The sequence below is a fragment of the Episyrphus balteatus genome, chromosome 1 (assembly GCF_945859705.1).
Source record: "Episyrphus balteatus chromosome 1, idEpiBalt1.1, whole genome shotgun sequence".
In the NCBI taxonomy this organism is placed as follows: domain Eukaryota; kingdom Metazoa; phylum Arthropoda; class Insecta; order Diptera; family Syrphidae; genus Episyrphus; species Episyrphus balteatus.
This window is the reverse complement of record NC_079134.1, coordinates 97253598-97268730: the sequence shown is the minus strand read 5'-3', so window position 1 is coordinate 97268730 and position 15133 is coordinate 97253598. Positions and strand designations below refer to the sequence as shown.

Below are 15133 nucleotides of genomic sequence, written 5' to 3'. Positions count from 1 at the left end.
TGCTAGACACCTCTAGAATATACACACCAAATATGAGCCCTTTATATTTATGGGAAGGTCCTCCGCTTTGCAATTTTCCATTTTTACATCAAGCTTCTACTAAAAAAAAATAATTTTTTTATAAATTGACTTTTTAGCAAATTTCTTTTCATTTTCCTGTAGGAAATTGAACGCTCTACAAAAAAGAACTTATACACTTTTTTCGTTTATGTAACCGTTGAATAGATATTTGAGGTCCAAAAATCGAGAAAATCTTTAAAAATTCGTTTTTTGTTCTTAATTTTGTAACAAATTGAAAAATTATAATAATCAAACGCGCAAGACATATTCTTGTTGGAAATTGATTGCTCCACAAAAAAGGTCTTGTGAACTTTTTTCATTAATCTAACCATTCTAAAGATATTCGACTCCAAAATAAAAAAAAATATAAAAACATTTTATATTTTTAAAAAATTTCCAATTCACTGAAACTTCATTATTTTCAAAAAAACAAGATATATTCTTGTAGGGGCTTAAACGTTCTACAAAAAATTCCTTGGATTCAAATTGATTGCTTTAACCGTTTAGAAGATATTCGTATCCAAATCGCAATGCATACGGGTCATAAGAAAACTATTGAAATCAGTGAGCCTGGTTTAGATACGAATATCTTCTAAATGGTTAAAGCAATCAATTTGATTCCAAGGAATATTTTGTAGAACGTTTAAGCCCCTACAAGAATATATCTTGCTATTTTGAAAATAATGAAGTTTCAGTGAATTGGAAATTTTTTAAAAATATAAAATGTTTTTATATTTTTTTTTAATTTTGGAGTCTAATATCTTTAGAATGGTTAGATTAATGAAAAAAGTTCACAAGACCTTTTTTGTGGAGCAATCAATTTCCAACAAGAATATGTCTTGCGCGTTTGATTATTATAATTTTTCAATTTGTTACAAAATTAAGAACAAAAAACGAATTTTTAAAGATTTTCTCGATTTTTGGACCTCAAATATCTATTCAACGGTTACATAAACGAAAAAAGTGTATAAGGTCTTTTTTGTAGAGCGTTCAATTTCCTACAAGAAAATGAAAAGAAATTTGCTAAAAAGTCAATTAATAAAAAAATTATTTTTTTTTAGTAGAAGCTTGATGTAAAAATGGAAAATTGCAAAGCGGAGGACCTTCCCATTAATATAAAGAGCTCATATTTGGTGTGTATAATCTAGAGGGGTCTAGCAATCGATTTTTCGGAGTACCAAATCAAAAAAAAATTTCGACTTTTTTGACCCACTCTAATATATATACTATTTGAAGAGGTCACTACAAAATTTCTATAAAAATTGTTTTTGTTAAAAAAATTATGAAATAACTTTCGATTCAGCTAAAATAAATGGGGTCAGGCTATCCTGATGTTACAAAAAAAAGTCTATTTTCTTGACATTCAACAAATAATTCTAAAAAAACACCGTTAACTTCAAGAAATCAATTAAAACTTGTCTGCATCCCTGACAGTAGTGTTACAATATGTACGGTGTACGCAACTAAAAAGTGTAAAAAAAAGATGATTTTAAAAGTACTATGGGTGAGGCTACCCATGTGTCCTTTGGAATTAATTTTTCTGGACCAAAAATAACGGTACTTGTCATATATAAATTTTAGTAAAGTTGAAATTGCTCAAAAACGGCTCCAACGATTTTGTTTAAAAATTCAAATGTAGGTTTTAAGACTAGAGGTATTTTTTAATGAATTTTTTTTTGAAAATTATTATTAACGGTACCTCGTACCTGCTATAGGTTTTTTTTTTTAATCCGATATTTCCGAAACGGCTTATTCAATTTCAACGAAACTTTTTTTTGAAGAAGCACTTGTTTGAATAAAATATAATCCAAAAATAAAATTTCGAAAAAAATAATTTTTGGATTTTTAAAAAAATTTGAAAATTTTTTTTTTGAAAAATAAAATTTTCGAAAACGGGACATTGTGTTTTTTTTTAATTTTGTTTTATTTTGTTTTATGTTGTTTTTTTAATGTTGATTAACGATTTCTACAAAATGGCATACCAATTTTATTTTCAAACTTTTTTTCCAAAAAATTATTTATAAAAAATTAGTTTAAAAAAAAAAACGACTATAACGATTTTGAAAATTTTTTTTCTAAAAATGCATCTTAAAATATCAATCAAAACTGCATACTTGTTTTGGGGGGCAATTTGATTTCAGATTTTGTTTTATTTAGAAAAAAAAAACGAATTTTGTTTTTTTTTTTTTCACCTATATACATACATAGTACCTACATTTCTCAAATTTGTATATGAAAAGTCTTAAAAATTTAAGAAACTTGAACTCTAAGAGCAAGTTCGTGCGACCCAGTCGTGCATTTTATTTTCTATATACCTATTGCTATGGCACATGTTGAGAATTTGTGTGTCATTTTGATCGGTAAATGAAAATTATCTTTGTGTTAAAGATTAATCACAAAAAAATAGGAATTGATTGGTTTCAGTCCTTAAGTTTTCAATCAAAATAATTTATATGCAAACAATAATTAATTTCTTTTTTATTTATTGTCTACTAGCTGACCCAGCGGGCTTCGTTCCACCATTTTCAAAAGGGTTTATATATTTTTTACATCAAACGATGGGAAGCAGTGCGTACTCGAACGGCTTCCAACCTTGCTCCACGTTGCTCATCTGTCTCAGACGAACGGGCTTGAGCAGTAAGTTATCGGATGGGCTATTATATTATATTCCGCCATACATATATATTTCTTCCATTATTTTCGTTAATTCTTCACTTTTTCCAAAATGAAATTGAGAACCGAATAAAGGAATTTTTCATTTTTCAATAAAAAAATCCTGGGCCAGATAAAAAAAAATCCCATTTTTTTTCTGCACTGATGGGATATTTTTATTTTACAATTATAAAATCAAACTAAGGGTGTGGGATATTTTTATTTTACAATTATAAAATCAAACTAAGGGTGTGTGCCAATTGGGCTGAAAAAAACCAATCAGAAGCATAATGAAAAATATACCAAAAGTTAAACTAAGTCCGCTTCTACATGAAGACACAAAGCGCGAGACGCACATAAGAGCAAGGGAGAAAGAAAGTTCCAAAGAAAGGGAAGGAAGATTTTCTAGCGTGAGTCTCTTTGATCTTGTTATTTTTTTGCTGTTTTGCTTTATTGTATTTCGTTGGTCGCAGAAGTAGACTACGTATTTTAATTCCAAACAAAAAAACACCAAAATATACAAAAAAAACACCAAAATATACAAAAAAACAACTCCAGTGGGGTCCATGTGCAACGAAAATTTTAGAAACGTTATGTACTATACACGCAAATAATACACAACCGACAAAGGAGGCTCCGCGACCTACGAAATAAAATAAAGCAGAACAGCAAAAAAAAAAAACAATATCAAAGAGAAACGTCAAAAAGAGTCACAAAATTTTTTACCGGAGACTCACGCTTCCTTCCCTTTTTTTTCGAACTTTATTTCTCCCTCGCTCTTATGTGTGTCTCGCGCTTTGCGATTTTGATAATTTTAAAATAAAAATATCCCATCATCGCAGAAAAAAAAGAGGATTTCAAATTCAAATTCATAAGTGTGTGTGCAAATCGGTGTAAATCTGACTAAAAATGTGGAGTAAATCCGGGGTAGTCCGTAGTACTAAAATTACTCCGGAGTAATTTTTTTTTTTACACTTTTGTGGCGCCAAAGAACACAAAACCTTCAAAAGTGCAAAAATAAGTACTAAACGGGTACTCTCATTGGAGTGAAAGAAAACGACATTAGTTACTCTACTATAATTGATACAAAGAAAACGTACCATCGGTGACCAATTTGAAAAAAGAAAACAATAAACCTATGTAATCAATTCTCTGCACTTTCAATTTCCTCAGAACCTAATTCTCTTGAATATCCCATCCCTTTCTCCTCATAGAGAGTTTATGCAGCTTTGCTTCATCGTTGAATTAATGAATGGATCTATTTCCTCCTTCTCAGTTTTGGGTCGTTTGAACTTTAACGCGGCCCGTGTGGGTTCATGAACTAGATTGCCAATACGTCCCAGTTTTAGCAGATCGAACTATGCGTCTAACAGTCCGATTAATCAGTTGATTAATATTTTCAATAAATATTATAACTTAATTGACTCAGTTAACATAAATATTAAATCAAAACAGTTTAAAATTAGATTTTTCGTTAATTTTGTAAATTAGAAATTTAATTCTGTTACCTTTTTTTTTATATATACCTACCTACAGGGTGTCCCGGAATGAGATAAGAAGATTTTGAGGGATGATTCTTGGGTTTATTCTAAGAAAAAAATTGTTCTACAGTAACTCTCTATCTGCAAAGTTGATACCCTTTTTTAGCGATGGTTTAGGAAAACACTTACTTTGGTATGCCTTTACTCATGTTTATGTTAATAACTCCGTTAATACTTATGACAAAAAACTTCATTAAAGTATTGATTTTTAGAAGAAATGCTATTATTTGTACCTGCATTTAAAAAATGTTAATATCTTTTGTTCAGATATTAATTTATAAATGGAATTATTTTATTCTTACCCATGATAATTTTTGACTTTGGGGCTGATTTACTTCGATAAATGTGTTATTAACATAGTGTTTTATAAATTTATTCTTATGAAGAAAAATATAACGAACAAAAATGTTTTTACAAGTTTGCCAGAAAACTTATGGCGTTTTTAATTGGCAATCCGGAATTGTTCTTCGATTCAGAATCCCAATTGAACAGTTTTTCTTTATTCTGGAGAATCTGAAGTTTGGTGTGAATGTATTGGTTGAGTTAAAAATGTGCCACATATATGTGTAATCGCGCCAAACTTCATTTAATCCAGTCAAATAAGGGTTTAACCTCGGAATGAATGTTAGTAGAATTTTTTTTTGCTCAATATCTTCCTTTTGCCATTCTATAATATATCTCAAAAGTCTAGAAAAATCTCATGTCCGCTTGTCGCGATTTCAAGGTCAAATCGCGAAATGGAGATTTTCAAAATTAGCAAAAATAGGCTATGGTATTATATACACATATGATACATGATTTCAATGTATTTTTTAATGCTGATTCCAAAAAATGTAAAATCAAGAAAATCTGACGTCTCTGGAAAAAGTTATACCTGTTTTTCATCTGTCAACTCATATTATTATAATAGTTGCAAACTTACTGCCGAAAAACCCTTAAAAGTTATGGTAGATGAACCAAATTTTGCATGAAGATTTAAGAATCCATCATTATTAAAAATCAAAACAATCCATTACAAAAAGTATATATACCTACGAAATAATGGTATTTTTTGATGGAGGGGCAAATTTGTGGATATGCACTAAAGAAGATACTTGTTCATCTTAGGAATAAGTGCTAATAGGTTATATTTTTTGTTTCTATGTTTGTTTGGATATTCTATAACTTATGTCAAAAATCTAAAAAAATCTCATGTCCGCAAGTCCTAATTTTCCTGGCTTGAAGATAAGATGCAGATTTTAAAAAAATTGAAAAACTAAACTTCAGATATTTGTGCTAGGTCAACATGAATGAGGTGCATTGCTTTTCAGGGATTGTCAGATTGATTTGTTTATGGATTTTGTTTGAATCGGCGTTAAAAAATACCTTGAAATCATATGGGTTATGTTGGTATACATATAAGAATCTAAAGTTTTCTTATTATTTTTTTAAATCTTCACCTAACTTTAGTTTAACCTGGAAAATTAGGACTTGTGGAAATGAGATTTTTTTAGATTTTTGAGGGTAGTTAAAGAATATCCAAACAAAGATTAAAATGAAAAAATTAGCCTATTGGCACTTATTCCTAAGATGAACAAGAATCTTCTTTAGTGCATATCCTAAAATTTGCCCCTCCATCAAATAATACCATTATTTCGTAGGTATATATATTTTTTGTAATGGATTGTTTTGATATTTAATAATGATGGATTCTAAAATCTTCATGCAAAATTTGGTTCATCTACCATAACTTTTAAGGGTTTTTCGGCAGTAAGTTTGCAACTATTATAATAATATGAGTTGACAGATGAAAAACAGGTATAACTTTTTCCAGAGACGTCAGATTGTCTTGATTTTAGATTTTTTGGAATCAGCATTAAAAAATACCTTGAAATCATGTATCATATGTGTATATAATACCATAGCCTATTTTTGCTAATTTTGAAAATCTCCATTTCGCGATTTGACCTTGAAATCGCGACAAGCGGACATGAGATTTTTCTAGACTTTTGAGATATGTTATAGAATGGCAAAAGGAAGATATTGAGCAAAAAAAATTTCTACTAACATTCATTCCGAGATTTACCCCTTTTTTCTCCTTATTTTACTGTATTAATTTGTTTTTGTGCTGCAAAAATTTTGTACTGCTGTCATTTAAATCTATGAATGTTTGAGTGATTCTGCTTCTGATCTGTTTTTAAAACCAGAAGAGAAATTCTCTTTTTTTCAGAATCAGAACTGTCAGTTTTGCCCAATTGAACGCATTCAGATTGCCTTTTTTTTGCTTCCAGATTGCCAATTAAAAACGCCATTATGGATTTTATGATATTTGGGAAAACCTGCACCAGGTAAAATCTCAAAAAAATGTTTTTTTTTTGCTTTAGTCAAAAATGGGTACGAATTAAATATTTATTTCTGTAGTTTAAGTTAATTTCTTTTTAAGACCTAGTAACAACAATAATTTAAAAAGTTCTTCTTGATTTTGCGTGCTTGATAAAGCGCGTTTTTTTGGATTTTATTGCTAATATTAATTGATGGAGGTTCTCCAACATGATTTACCAAATATAATCCAGGATATTTTTCTGATTCAATTAGCTACTTCATATTACGAACAAGATGACGCTCCAGCCCACTAATGACACGAATTTTAAGATTGGCTGATGACAGGGGCGTATTCAGAATTGCTTCTTGGGGGGGGGGGGGGGGGGGGGGGTCATGCCAACATTTTTTTCTCAAAAGTTTTGATAGCAGGCATAAACTTGAAAATCTGCTTTTTGAATTATTACAAACATTAAAATTTGTGCGTTTTGCATTTCGTATCGAAAAGTTCCGAAAATAGTTCTAAAAATAACCAAACAAAAACGGTATGAGATTCGTTTAAGTTTAACGTTAAGCCTTAGGGCCTAGAACGCTGCTGATGTGAAACGAAATTTTTCGTCGGTGTCCACGAGGACAAAGAAATCTGGACGGAAAAATACTCAAAAATTGCAAAAAATAAATTTAAAAAAAATTAAACACCCATCGCAGAAAGACATGCAATGACAAAATGAACAACAAAATCAAACAAAAAAACACAAATGTCATTTTTCCACACACAATTAATGTTCCCGGAAATTGTTTGTGTCCGAAAAAGAAGTGGAGACTTTTCAATTTCGTTGTGCCGAACAGCGTACTGCAGAACGAAAAGTTGGACGAAATTTTTTCCGATGATGAATGTAATCAACAGTATGACCTCCACACAGCAAGGCACAGAAAGCTTCCCTATTTAATTGATATTTTATTCACTTCATCATATAATCATCATATAAAAAAACAAAAGATTGCTTTTTTTATTACTGGTAAGCAGTGACTAGCCCTTAAGAGATGATTGAGATGATCATGACCCCGTGACCCCCTCCCCCCCTTGTATACGCCGTTGGCTGATGAAGATTACGGTTATCATAGGATGGGAAGAAATGGACCTGTTCAATTATTTGCAAGTTCTCCAAATACTACTTCTTGTGGAACAAGAAAAATGTATTCTCTGAACCATCATTAAAATAGGGAAAATAGATAGAATAAATTAATATTCCCAATAAAATCCAAAAAATGGGCTCTATTAAGTACACAAAATCAAGGAGCACACTTTAAATACTACTGTGTTACAAAAATCAGGTATTAAAATATACGCGGGCGGAGACCTATCACGTTTTGTAGAGCTAGTCGAACTGATTACGAAACGGTATTTGAAACGACCTTCACCCAATGAAAAATTCTAGCTTCGTCAAATTTGTACCCATTTTTGATTTTTTTTTTATAGTTTCTGATAGAAAATCATGTTTCCAACTTCGACATCAATTCAAAGTATATGTTTTCAAAACAACATGCTGTTTTAAAAATATATTCTTAAATAATATTCATTTCCAAATAAAACGAGGTATTTTTTATGAAAATCAGTTCAAAATTGGCTTAGAAAAAAAATGTTACGATTTCAACCCAGGCACAGAAATTCGAACGTTTCGGTATCGAACAAAAAAGTTATTTTTCAACGTAGTACGATAACTTGGGGGCCAGGATTTGATAACGGTTTTTTTTTGTAGAAGAGTTCAATACAATCATTTTTTACTATGGGAGGGGGTCTATCTCCCCCCCCCCCTTAGGAGGGAGGGGTAATTTTCTAAAAAAAAATTATTAATTATTAATTATTTTTAACTTTGAAATCGATTATTTCAAAAACAATTGGTTGAAATATATTGATTTAAAAATTTGAATTAAATGTCTAATTCTGCCTTTTGGAAATAGTATCATTTATAACTGTAAGTGTTGCCTTTGTTTTTAATATTTTTTTTTTAGAAAATTACCCCTCCCTTCTAAAGGGGGGGAGATGCACCCCCTCCCATAGTAAAAAATGATTGTATTGAACTCCTCTACAAAAAAAAACCGTTATCAAATCCTGGCGACCAAGTTATCGTACTACGTTGCAAAATAACATTTTTGTTCGATGCCCAAACGTTCGAATTTCTGTGCCTGGGTTGAAATCGTAAAATTTGTTTTTCTAGGCCAATTTTGAACTGATTTTCATAAAAAAAATACCTCGTTTTATTTGTAAATGAATATTATTTAAGAATATATTTTTAAGACAGTATGTTGTTTTGAAAACATATACTTTAAATTGATGTCGAAGTTGGGAAAATGACAAAAAAAATGGAATTTTTGAACTTTGACAGCTTATAAATTCTAGGTGGTTTAATTGAATCACATGTTTTATACATATTTGAAAAAAGAGGGTAAAAATTTGACGAAGCTAGAGTTTTTTCAATGGGTGAAGGTCCAAAAAACCGTTTTTTGCCCCTAACTCCAGATTCTGGGGGTGTTAGGGACTTTTTAAATACCGTTTCGCAATCAGTGTGACTAGCTCTACAAAACGTGATAGGTCTCCGCCCGCGTATATTTCGAGTGTTGCACAGTGTAATTGTTTTAAACTTAAACTACAAAAATAAATTTTTAATTCGTACCCATTTTTGACTAAAGAAAAAAAACCCCAAGAAGGTTTTCCCAAATATCATAAAATCTATAAGTTTTCTGACAAACTTGTAAACAACATTTTTGTTCATCATTGTTTTCTTCATAAGAAAGATTAACTTTAAAATATTTCTTTATTTCGCGAGCCAAAAATTCAACGTGTTGCTCGATTGACAGTTCTCTCAATATCGCCGAAAGAACTTTTCTCTCGAAACAATCCAAGAAGTTTTCATCCGCTTTCATCAAAGGCCATTTCTCAGCACCATATAACAGAACTGGGATGATAAGAGTCTTGTTTAGAGACAATTAGCTTCTCCATTTGATGGATTCCCTAGTTCTGACGTAAAGATAAGTGTTGCCAAATTAAAAAATAAAAAATCATGATTTTTAATCATGATTTTAGAGAAAAATCATGATTTGACCAAATTTGGGAAAAATAAAACAACAACAACGTGTTTCGGATTTAACATTAAGGACAATATATATTTTTTTAGTTTGTACTTTTCAGTTTTTTATGTTTACGTAAATGTACTGGGTAGATAATGGTAATGGGCCATATTCATAGTCATATTTTAAAAGCGATTCTAACTTAGTCTGGAGTCTAAAGTTACTACCCAGGTTAGAAGCAGCTCTTTTCCATAGAAATATGATTTAGAAGTGGGTCTAAATTGTCTATGAATATGATAAACCTCAGTCTATCGTAAAAGGAAGAAAATAACAGCTTATGAAAGAACTATGAATATGGCCCAATACATTTTATAATTTTTTCTACTTTAAAATCAAAGCAATTGTGATTTTTGACAATTTCGTTGGTGTGTAAAGACCAATTGGTGACTCATTATATTAAGTCTATTTCTAGTTTTAGTCTTGAGAAGTGTTATTTTTGAAATCTAAGCTGCATCTAAGAAAGACTGGAGTTGATCCTATTCAAATTACATTGGATAAACCCCAGTCTAAGATAAACGGGGGTCTAAATACGACCTATTGGGCCATATTAATGGAAAACCTGTGGTTTATCATCTTCATAGACAACGTAGACCTCAATTTCCTATGGAAAATGCTCGAAGAGCAATAGATGTGCATGTTCTGAAGTTAATTGCTTAGGAAATAAAAAAAAAATTAAAATCATGATTTGAGAAAAAAACATGATTTCATGATTTGAGTTCAGAATTCATGAAAACTATGATAAATCATAGTTTTTGGTAACACTGGTAAAGATGTTTGTTTCTTTTATATGCATTCCTTTTTTAAAATAAATAATTTGTTATTTTTTTATTTTTATAATTTTACCCGTAAAAAGACTGTGTTTATAAATCTGAATAAAATTAATGTCAAAAACTTATGCCTGGTTTTACTTGGATAACGATTTTTCAATACTTTTTTTTCAGACGGAACTATTTGTGCTAAAGAATGTTGTAAGCTTGGTTGTGTCTGTGCGAGTCTAAGTGAAAGAACTACTGTAAGACAACATTGTGGAAAACAAAAATGTGTTTTAGAATGTAAATGCAAATGCCAAAGTATAGTTCGCTTGGAAACTGATGTAATTATTTCTTTCCTATATTCCTTTAATTTGATGTAATATTAATACAATGTTCTAGGGTCGAACAATAACTACAGAAGACGCTTTCATGCTAAGGAAACAAGCTACGGCTAGACTAGCTCGTGTGGAGAAAGAATTTACATCAACTGTTGTTTTAACTGGAAGTGAAACTCTCCTAATAAATGAATCCCAATACGATAAAAAACGTCGTTGTACTAAAATACCTAAGCGGTACGGTGATTTCGTTGATCACGATGATCCTGATATCGTCGATTTTAAATCATCTGGCAAAAGAACAGAAATCATTTCCACATCAAATGTCCTACTAGAACCAGTGTTAGTCAACGATAAAATTTATAATCGCTTAAAACATAGCTCCGTTAAATTAAAAAGATTGCATGACATCAAAGACTTAGCTCCTTGGTGCATGGTTCATATGTTATACAAATGCTTCTGCAAAGGCCAATCCACATTTGGGAACCCAATTATTATAGAAAAACAAGAAGAGATTGCAGAAGTAACCTCAATTGAGGAATCTGTTTTGAAAGATCGTACATTGTACTCATTTGAAAAGGAAGAACGTAAAAGAGATATAGACACATACACAAGTGATGAAAGTGAGAACTCGGAAACGAGCGAAGCCAGTGAAACAGTTTCTGATTTTAATTTTGGAACTGAGGAAAAAAATAAAAATGAAAGACGAGGTCGAATATCAGACAACCATTACATCGAAGTGTATATGAACGCTAAAGCTAGTCACTGTCGTCGTGTTGTTCCTATTCCTAAGAATATCTATAAAAGGAGGAATAAAAAGCGAATAGCCCATATACAACTGTACATTGCTGAGAATGAGAGCGACGAAACAAGATTGAGTCTAAATGAACATATTCTAAGGTCTGTTTATTATCACAAAGATATCAATGCAATTGACCAAAAAACTGTACCAGAATTAAAAATAGAGGGCACAGAAAGAAGTCAAGACATCAATAAAAAAAGTAGAGCCCGAAGAAGAAAAGATACAAAACCTAATGTTACTCATCAAGCTGAAAATGAATCGTCAATTCCAATGAAGAAGCGTAGAGTGAGCATCGGACAATCTGAGGAAAGATCATCACTTTTGCTTGTGAATCACTATAAGGGTTCGTTAAAGCAAGAAGATCCTTGTTTAAAAAACTCAACACCATTAAAATCTCCAAAAGAAGTTCTAACTACCACTTCTCCAAAGTTTATCCAAGCACCTCTTGAACAAATTACAGTTCCAAAAATTACACAAATATTTTCACTGAATACAGGAAATGTCGAATCACCAGTGCCGGTTCCTCAGCCTGAGGAAGGTTCATCCATTGACATTGCTCAAGCGCCATCAGATGATATGGCATTAACGCATGGTGTAAGCTCAGATGCATTCAAAAATGTTTTTAAACAGGTCATCAAAAATATGAATAATTTGGTGAGCAAGAAAATGCAAGACATTGATATGGCATTGCGGAGAGAAAGCAAAGCTATTCCAGCACCGAATGCTGAAATATTATGCATTATTCGATGGAATAATTTCTTAGAGGCATATCTAGAAGGTTTCGTTTATTTGTGGGAAGTACAAACTGCTAGTTTAACATTTATAGCTGCAACTATAAAACCAATTATGCCATTAGTAATGAATGCGCTGAGTGTTGTTAATATTCAAACTATACCAAAAAATAAACTACCACTTTTAGGAAAGATGCTAAATGAGAAAAAACGCAGTGCGAATTCAGAAGGTCTGGCTGTGGTATGTATTACTCTTTAATGTATGTATGTATGTATTACTCTGTATTCATTCTGTAAAGTTCATGATCTCATTTTTTTTTTTTTTTTGTTTCATTTTTTCAAATTTGTATTCTTAGTTTTAGTTAGTTTTAATTAGAAACATTAAGAAACACTTTCTTTATTTTACTTGAAAACACTTTATTTATTCAATTTCTCTTTCATCCATTGGTTTCGGGTAAAAAAATTTTTTTAATCAAAACTAACATTACGATGATGGAGAAAAGTTTTCGTCATGTCTGTGTGTCGGTGCGTCTGTGAGCTGTCACAAAAAGCTGTACTTGATGCTGCAGCCTAAACGGGTGGACGGATTTCCTTGAAATTTGGTACAGATGATTTTTTTGTAATTTCCAAGGTTGTTTTTTTTCTTTATTTTAATATCTCACTTAAAAACTGTGCTTCCCATACAATTTTTTTTTTGTATTTTGTTTTATTTTATTTTATTTTATTTTATTTTATTTTATTTTATTTTATTTTATTTTATCTTATTTTTATTTATTTTTATTAATTTTAATTTTATTTTATTTAAGCTAAGTACAAGCTATACCTTAAAAACTAATTAAAACTAACTAAAACTACCTTAGACTAATATAACATTTTTTGTTTTCTTTTTATGGTTCTTGTTATGTGTTATTTTTGTTGAATTACATTACGTAAACGATTTAGCCTTTTTGTATTCAAAAATCATCTTATCTATTATATGTATATAATTCTCCTATGCGTTTGTTTGTGACCCTACTCCTTCTAAACGACTTGATAGATTTTTCAGAAATTTGGTGGGTTGAGCATTGATCCTCTTATTTTTATAGAAAAGAGTTGTTATAAATTTATGTTTTTGATACCAAATAAAAGAGAAAAAAAAGATTATTCTTATTTCATCGAAACCCGAAAAGTGCAATTTTGTGACTTAACCCCTTTGTACCCGGCGGCAAAGATTTATAATCGTTGTTTAACTTTAAACAACTGCTTAAATTTGGAAAATGTGTTCAAAAACCTTGTTTGTAGTTGTCTTATAGCGTTCAAACCTGTGTCTAAGTATAGATTGTCTTAACTTTGAATAGGGTGATACTTATTTTTATTAAATGAAGCATATTTTCTACAGTTTGAAAAAAGTTAAGCAGTGTTTAAAAAGGCAAGAATCTAATAAATATGCCTTTTACACTTTTAAGCCACTGCACAGTGGGTCACCTCCCATACAAAGTGCGGTCAAAAATATAATGACCATTTTTTTTTTAATGAAACACCTGTATTATCATTTTATATGATTTATTATTGCAAAAAAATGCATCAAGTCAGTTTTTTAAAATTTTGGTTATTTTCAAGAAAAATAAAAAAAGGTAAAAAAAAATTTTTTTTGAAAATATAAAAAAAAATGGTTTATGCCGGAAATGGACCTGCCTGTCAGTCGAGCACTTTACCCTTACCCTCTAGTTGAGTCTTTTATAAAAATAATAGTGCCAAAAAGGATTTTTTTTAGTTTTACGTTGTAATTTTTTTTTCTCCGTGTATCGTCATTTAAACTCGTATTACTCGAAAAGGGGAAAAAAGGGGAAAAAACGGCGCTTTTATTTCGAAAGGTAGGACGGTATTCTTCATTTGAGAACTTAAATTGTAGAGGGCACTCGAAGGCAAACCAACTAAATCACTAATTTAATGAAAATTGAGCTAAATAAAAATGGTTAAAATTGCTTCGCTAACGAGCCCCATTACAATTAGCCTTAATGTTATTTAACAATATAATTTATGTTTTAACCCTTAACTATAGTGGTGAAAATGTGTGGTGTTTTGAAATGATAAAATAAAATACAAAATTGAATTTTTTTATAAATTTTGTTTTTAAGCATCAAAAGATAACAATTTAAAAAAAAATAAAAAAATAAAAAAAAAAAAGAGAAAATTCATTTTCAACGGTTTTTATTAACTTTTTAAAAGTTGATGTGGGTCCCCTGGACCCACCACTATAGTTAAGGGTTAAGAAAGTATTAACCTTCTCGTTTAATATCCATAACAATTTAATACTGTTCACAATTTTTAACACCCGCTATCACTATCGCAAGTTCACACCTTATAACTGCAGCGATTAAAAAACTGTACCTTTTTTTATATACCGACTTTGAATGGCTATTAAGAAATGAAAAAAAGGGTAACCATCAAATTTTTTTTGGTTTTGGTTCGATGGGAGATTGTAGAACGTTGTTTAATCATTGGATTTTAAAAAATTGACATTTACTTTTTTTATTTTTGACCTATGGCGGGACCCACTGTGCACTGTAGTTAATGCTTAAATGCCAATATTTAATTTTTTATTTCTAAAACATAAATAATAACGTTTCATAAAAAATATAAATTTTCACGTAGATAAAACGTTGCGCCTTGCGAACAACCATCTTGCTGCACTCCGTCCCTGGTTCAATGCATATGTGTTTGTGTAACTAATACTACTTTGTAAAAATGAAAAAAATGCCGTACTGGTTTCTTCACCCTTTCCTGTACTTCTTATTCTTAGACGTTATCATGTCAAAAATAAAACACCAAAACCAATTTTGACTTCCCAATT

The 15133-nt window shown here is 30.5% G+C and overlaps 1 protein-coding gene across 6 annotated transcripts in view; it reads left to right on the top strand.

Annotated features, from left to right (window-relative positions):
* Nucleotides 1-15133, top strand: part of LOC129906641 (uncharacterized) — a 215412-nt gene that overhangs the window by 44062 nt on the left and 156217 nt on the right. For all 6 annotated transcript variants that reach the window (XM_055982469.1, XM_055982465.1, XM_055982466.1 and 3 more), the window contains exons 4-5: nt 10622-10773; nt 10832-12541. In XM_055982469.1, coding sequence (XP_055838444.1) covers nt 10622-10773; nt 10832-12541 — 1862 coding nt within the window. The remainder of the gene's footprint in view (nt 1-10621; nt 10774-10831; nt 12542-15133) is intronic.